Source organism: Poecilia reticulata, linkage group LG3 (assembly GCF_000633615.1).
Source record: "Poecilia reticulata strain Guanapo linkage group LG3, Guppy_female_1.0+MT, whole genome shotgun sequence".
In the NCBI taxonomy this organism is placed as follows: domain Eukaryota; kingdom Metazoa; phylum Chordata; class Actinopteri; order Cyprinodontiformes; family Poeciliidae; genus Poecilia; species Poecilia reticulata.
In genome coordinates this window covers 26,983,726-26,991,305 of record NC_024333.1, presented here as the reverse complement: position 1 = coordinate 26,991,305, position 7,580 = coordinate 26,983,726, and the positions used below count along the sequence as shown (strand labels likewise).

Below are 7,580 nucleotides of genomic sequence, written 5' to 3'. Positions count from 1 at the left end.
CTCATGCGAAAAATGTTAACTCACCTCACTTGGCACTGCTGGTTGAGACGCAGACTCCTGTTTTTGGCAGGGGCTCGTCTCTTTCTCGGGCAGCAGACTCTCAGCCCGTTCTCGCGGGCACTGAAGCGAAACAGCCCCTGTGTCACATGGTGTGTCCACCGGCTCTCTAAAACCAGAACCATCCAGTGATGTGTTTGACTTTACGTYGGTGTCCAGTGTTCCAACATGTCCGGTTTTATCAGTGTCCTCCTTAGCAATGCTTAGCAGTCTTGATTTATTGCTTGACTTGTTTTGTGAAGGCACAATGTGAGGAACCTGTTTCTGTTTCTCCAAACATTTTTCTGTTTCTTTGTAACTTCCTTCATTTGTGTGCTTGGCTATTTTCTTGACTTCTTCTTCTGACACCGTAGGGTTTGGAGATGCAGGAACAGAGAACTCTGATGCAGGARCAATTTCTCGTTGTGRAGGCACTTTCCTTTTATTAAACATGTTTTCCTCCTTTGACGGGTTMTTAATGAACAATCCCTCCTCTTTCGCTAATATTCCACGTGCTCCTTTTATGTTTTTTGAGTTAGTATTTATAAGAGATGAACTGACACTGCTTTCTACTTCCATGACTTCTTCTGAATTTCTGCTAGCTCGTACAGTCTTTGTGCAGACTGGCGCTGTAGAAGAAGTATCGTCTTCCATCATCTTCCCTCCACCAAAACTTTCTGGTTTTACAGGTGTTGCACTGTCGGAAATTTTTATCTTCTTCATGACAAAAGGAGACTTTGGTTGTTGAGAGGTAAAAACCTTATGATCAGGATCATACATGTATGTTCTACTCTTATTGCCAGGGTCATTGTTTATGTGTCCAGTTGTCTTGGCACACACGGCTTCCTTTACGTCAGCGTTTGAATTTTTATAGACCTCCTCAACAGTGCCCTTCTGCAACATACATTCAGTCTCCAGACCTTCTGCCTGATGGATCTCTTCACTGCCTCCGTCCTCGATGGGGCTCGGCGTGCTGACAAAGGGCTCCATTGTTGAGCGGCGTTTCCTCTGGGTTCGGTCTGGGCTGATGGTTCGCAGGGGCTCCAGGTTTTCTTTTCCCTGTGTTTCCCTGCATTTGTTTTCAACCTTTTGTTTGAGCTTGGCAAAGTACCGCTGGTGGATCTTGAACTCGTTCATTTCGCCAACCTCGAGGACCCCCGAGCAGGAAACAATTCCTTTACTATTGATGGCAGAGGCCTGGTAAATAGCTGCGTCATCCATAGTGCAACTGTGGATTTATTAAGATCACATGAACAAGRAGATTATTATCAACGTCAAAAGCAGACACATAAGTCTTATTTAAGAGGCAGAATTAACTTTGGACTGCAATATACTAAGAGAACTAGAAGTCCTGAGGATATGTGTAAATTATCTTCAAAATAAAAGACCACTGAATGCATCAAATGGCGTGAAACTGTTGACGGGCGCTAACAGTTTGCTTCAACATGTCTAAAAAATTAATTTACATGTTAAACTAGCTCATAGTGATATTTCTTCTGCTATTATTACCAATAATAACGCAAAAATTCACATAAAAAATATGTGAATGAACTATTTAAGCCCCTGCATAAGGAATTACATGGAGTTTGAGTAAAGTTTCATTCAGCTTAATTTTTCTTTCCACTTTCTTTGGATTTCACTTTTATGTAGCTCCTATTCTTGACATTCAGTTTCACCTTTTTAGCCTCAGCATCTTTTGTTAAATRAAAGAAAAACTGTGGTCCTTATTAACCTGGRGAGCAGTGGCTTTGTAATTATAATTTMTTTGTGTGAAAGCTTTATATAATTCTGACCTTTATAATATCTTAATTAAATAACTTTAACAGTGTTTTTGGATATAAATACTTGTATATGTGCAGGGAATGATTTTGTCCATTGTGGAATATTTCATATTTAGGCAGCCCGCAGTATCTATCCATCTGCTTGTCATCCTTATACCAGGTAATTTGAGGGACAGGGTGTCCTGAGAAAAGAGACAAAAAGCACGTTAAATTTCATAATTTAAAATGTACAAATTTTCAGTCACCTTAAGCTCAATGTGTTCTAAACGTGCTGTTGCTATGTTGTATCTTTGTGTGAAGCCATGTATACCTGTAACSACACAGGTGAACTTTACATTGCAGCTTTCAGACACGGCTCTTGATTTCAAAGTAGTCACGAAGGAGGGCGGCATTTCTTCAGCTAACTGTGCCATTACGCTGCAGAGTGTGCTCCTGTGCAAGAAATGGGAAATTGCTCGCTAATTATGTTTCTATGTTTGTTTTCAGGCAGAGGAACTAAAAGTAATGCCCAGACAATTAGACCAAATCACAGCTGTCCAAACTCACTAGTGTCAAATCAGATGAATGCGAACCTAGAATTAAAACACAAAGTGTGTCATCTCAGGACCTCATTAATTCATATTGTTTCATCAAATTCATCAATAAAACCAGTTCAGCTCTGAGACAACGCTTGATTAAAACATTTTTGCAACATCCCTAAAGGGGAGTGCAAATGTCATTGTTGTGACATGTCTGTAATTGCAGAAAAAGATGAAGGAAGAAAAATATTCTCTTTGCAGGGAACAAAAAAAAAAGAACCATCAATATTTAGCTATGTTCCATATTTCCTTCTCTACCTGTTTGACTCTACAGTATGGCGGATCCAGCCAAACACACCTGCAAAAGCCAAGAGGTCGCCCTGATCTGTTTACCAGTCGGACACAAAAATACGCAAATATTCAGGGAGAAACTCACCCCCACAGTCAAATTACCATTAATCTTAAAAATAAATACATCTTAATCAATTAGAATATGATTGGAAAGTTTATGTCAGTAATGCAAGTTTTTGTTGATTTTTAATTAGCATGRCTTACAGCTAATGGAAACCCCCAAAAATGTATCTTACATGAAGGCAATGAAGGATTCTTAGTTTGTACATGAATATATGTGTATAGTCTATATAAGACAGCTGACTTAATAGTTTTCCAACAGACAGTCACTAACACCCTCCACAGAGAGGGGAAGCTACAAAAAGTAAATTGTAAGGAAAGTAGCTGTCCACAAAGTGACGTATTTAAGCATAGAAATGGGAAATTGAAGGAGCAGAACAATTAGAAAAGGTGCATAAACAYCAGGAATAACTGCTTCTTTGAGGGAAGCGYGTTCAAAAATTTGTGGGAGACTGAAAAGTCGTGGAGCTGGAGTCAGTGATTCAAGAGCCACAGAACAAAGACCTGTCTAGGACACARCTATTACATTCTCTGTGTCAACCATGAATAAAAAGAGTCTAAGGAATKAAAGTTGTTTGTTTTTGTGTTTGTTGCACAGTTGTCCCACTGASTTTTATCAAGTCCAAGGTCAGTGCTGTCATCTAGGAGAAAATTSACCTGAGCTGAACCCWGCAGAAATGTTTAGAGTGTTTTAAAGATGAAGATGACACACCAGACTGAAAACGCAGATAATCGGTCTGAACCTTTCTATCTGCATTGGTGCAGTAATTCATGCAAATGGACAAAGAGTTAGGTTCATAAACTCTACATTACATAGTGGCCTTATCTTTCACCATGCCTTGTTTGTCATAAAAAATTATTTTAGTCCCGTATAACACTTTCTAAGAAACTGAACTTTGGCTTAATCATAAAAGTTACCAGAAATGAACACTTGAAATATTTCAATCTGTGTTTACTTAATTTCTATAACATATATATTGAATTATTGAAATAACGATACAGGTTGTGATGTCCTGATTCACTGAGATGCAGATGTAGCAGATGTTTTAGACCATGTGGGAAAATCTGAGTAACAATCTACGCTAATAGGCACAACAGGCAAACTCCTCATAGGGAAAAAAAACCTAAAAACTATTTTCTTGTTCACTTGGTAAAAAATACAATCCCTCACACCTTCCTGAAATCCTTAAAGAAAATGATTATTACCAAGACAAACTGCTACATGCCACATCAAACCTTAATATTGCAATTGAAGTATGCAGCTGTGTTTTCTGTGCRAGAACTAARCAGTCMATTTGATGTAAACTACTGAAAATAAATTAAGTGCTCTATATTGGCCACTATTGATATGTGGATGTACAGCTCATATTGACAATATCCAAGGTATGCATCTTGGTAAACTTTTGCATTAACATAAATAYGACTAGAAGTAGCTAAAAATAACATGTTAATGGTTGTTAGTCAAGGAAAAGAGATAAATATTTATTTGAGTCTTTAAGCACAGCAAACATAATGCTCCTAATGGTGACAAAAGTGTTTGTGTTTTATCCAAAGAGAGGACTTTTTTCTGAAACACACTATTTATCTATTGACAAAAATAAAGTAGAACTCCACTAGGGCTACCAGCAAATCTGTCAATGCTTACGCCACTGCGAATGCTTGAAATTGGGCCCATGGTACATAACTGAGATCCCATTCTCAATTTGCAGCTTATTTAAACTGTGAGGTACCATGGCAACAAAGAGTGAAATAAAAAGTGCTGACTTCATCTCAGAAAAATCCTGAATTATGGATGCATTAGCTCATCTGACCAGAAATAGTTCACCAGTGATGCATCGCTGAGAGCTTGTCAAGAATCTGTACCTGTTTTCTGGCCTCACGTTGGAGAGGTAGCTGCAGCCACTGGGCCGGCTTCTCCCGCTGACATTATTCCCATTGCTGGACCGTCCATTCCCAAAAGTGGAAAGTGCTGATGTCCTCCGTGAACCCATAACTTATATATATATATATAAATGCTGTTCAGAAAGAAAATGCCCTTCAGAATAGGTTTTGGAGTTTATTTCTTCACCTTGCAGCTTCCAAAAGACATCGACTCAACCTTTTGAGTGAGAAAAGAAAAGAAAAACATAAAAAACGTTGACTATACTATCCTATCCAAACCAAAAAACTAGATTGCTCCAAGTTGTAACATGAAACAACATTAAAACATCAGATTTTGTTTGCTACTAAAAGAACTGATCATTTTTACAGGATGCTCTGTGGAGTAAAACATACATATTTTCTCTACACTTTGCTCCTTTTGCTATTGTCACTGAAGACTTTATAATTATATATTATTTTGTAACTCACCATTCTGAGTGTCATTCCTTCCTATRACAGATACTCCACCACACTGACTTAAGGCACTGCAATTTCCAATCAAACTCGAGCATGCGTAGCCTTCTGGACTATATATAGTCGGCCTGCAAATAGGCACAAATGCAGAACACACTTGGTCAAACCTTCGTCAACAAAAAAAAAAAAAACGCTATTTGACATCAATTAAATAGCAAGTCTTGTACTGAAAGTGCAAAATAAAAAGAATCAGGTCTTCCACAAATATGTGTTTTATATACCAAATGTTTTAACGCCCTAATTTTTCATTACCTGAAAAAGGATAAAGGATTGAAAATGCATGAAAAAAAATGTGTTTTTTTCTTCTCGGTTCTKATGGTAGTGGATGATTTATTAAGAGAAAAGGGGAGATGTGTGATTAGTCCTTATGYGCTAATACTTTTTAAAGTTAGCAAAAAAAAATCACTGAAGCTTTTCAATTAAAATGAAAACTTGACCCACRTTAAATTGAAGTCAGAGATTCTACAGTTTTAGGTGATCTTTCCAAGTTCACCTCTTTTAAAAATAGAACAGAATAGAGAGAGCCTACCATGTTTTGTAGCTTGCATTGTCCAGTGGTTGACAATTGCACTGGGTTCCCAGAGGAAAAGCAGCAGGAATAGAACAGCCTTATATAGACAGATGCCGCCGCCAAAAAAGCTAAGGGCTCTTATCTTTTTGCAACCAAGCACACACGCACGCACGCACGCACGCACGCACGCACACGATACATATCACTTATGAGTGTTATGTGAGTTTTGTAGATCTGTGTGCTATCTTATAACAAAACACAACAAAAAATCATATTACATTATATTATATTATGTCTGTCTTACTCTGTAAACAGACTCCACAACAGCATCAGCTGCTGACCGACTGGCACTGGTTCTCCCATGACTTACGCCTTCCTGAGCTCTGCCTATCAAGTTTAAAGATGTCTGTCCGATTCCACTCATCAGGTTACACATACGTATGCGCCCTCCTTTCATCTATTTAAATTGATTTGCTCCATTGACCCTTCATCCGCTTTTGTAACTCCAAAATGTTTCCACCTTTCTTTTCAGGGAGCTGATATTCARACTTAAYTTGATTAGTAAAATTTGCTAAAATGCAGGATTTCAACTTACAAATTAAGGAAACCCCCCTTTTTTTGGATGTGGCATCTACATATTGTAACTGTTCAACTGTTTAGATGGATAAATCAACTGATATCTAAAAATGGACTCTGTTATTTAATGCAGGACACTCGCCTCACCCCATCCAAACACACGCATATACCATGATGATAGATATGTATGAGATGCAGAGCCTCATCCTGTGAAAGGGGTTGGAGAAAACAGTTGCCTCAGATGCTTGTGCAGGCATCCAAACTGGGGGGCTTTTCAKTGCTGGACTTTTTGTGACCTACAGATGCAAGTTATCAATGCATGATTGATCTTATCGATCTACAAATGATTAATTGATGAGCAGCCATCGTCATGAAAACCTAGGTTTTCTCCAACATTAAGGGGGTTCAATTYTCCAATAACACAAAGAGCTAATTTTTCAYAATATGCTAAATTTAAMAAAAGTGGATCATTATATTTTAACAATATATTTGTCATCAGCTGATTTAATATTTACTGAATTAACAGAAAATTGTGGGCTTCTCATTTTATTAAACTTAGACATATTTATAAAATATAGCAAAAGGGGAACTTCTCAGGTTGCTGAATACTCTTATTATGTTCTGCTAACATATAAAGAAATATAAAAATGAAACAAACAAACCTCAAAACAAACATAATTATAAAGCATTTTGGAAGTCTAGAAAATGTATTTATAACTAAAGTGATCTCTGGCAGACAAATCCTGATCCAAGTAAATGATCAATATGCAAACATGAAATCACCWAAGTTTGCTGCACAGGCAGGTTTTCAGCCCTGCATGTCTATTGCTTCATCTTTTGCTATAAATAAAACATTTCCCAAAATCTCTTTGTCCAGAACATCTAGGAAGAATGATTTCTGAGATGACTACCTCTGACTCTATGCCATTATCTGTCTCTTGCAAACATAATTGTCCACGATTAGAAATAGAATGCAGGTCCAGAGGGGGAAATATAAATGGTTGGAATTGGTCATTAGAACCTGAGTGATAATGGACAGGGATCGGTTCAGAGAGTGGGACGGCCTGGTGGAGACGAGGACTGACTAAAATGCACGAAGCAGACTGACCAAATGTAGATCTCCATTTTCACTGACATTTTATTTTTCATGTGAAATGAAAGGTGACCCTTCGATGAGTCGCCACAACTTCCAGACATCTAGTCCTTTGAGTCTCCTATCATTAGTGCAACTAAGAGAAAGTTTTTTTTTTTTTTTACTCCGACATTCAAGTTTATAAAAATCAACCTTATGCTTGGACAGATTAAAAAAAGAAAAAAAACATACTAGTTCTTAACTGTAGGAAGGCTAGAATA

The 7,580-nt window shown here is 37.7% G+C and overlaps 1 protein-coding gene across 1 annotated transcript in view; it reads right to left on the bottom strand.

Annotated features, from left to right (window-relative positions):
- LOC103462735 (titin homolog) overlaps window positions 1-5,266 on the bottom strand; it is a 13,190-nt gene extending 7,924 nt beyond the window's left edge. The window contains exons 1-5 of the mRNA XM_017304010.1: window positions 5,096-5,266; window positions 4,610-4,844; window positions 2,128-2,249; window positions 1,882-1,999; window positions 19-1,264 (exon numbers count right to left, since the gene is read on the bottom strand). Coding sequence (XP_017159499.1) covers window positions 19-1,264; window positions 1,882-1,999; window positions 2,128-2,249; window positions 4,610-4,737 — 1,614 coding nt within the window. The 5' untranslated portion in view covers window positions 4,738-4,844; window positions 5,096-5,266. The remainder of the gene's footprint in view (window positions 1-18; window positions 1,265-1,881; window positions 2,000-2,127; window positions 2,250-4,609; window positions 4,845-5,095) is intronic.
- Window positions 5,267-7,580: the final 2,314 nt, after the last annotated feature.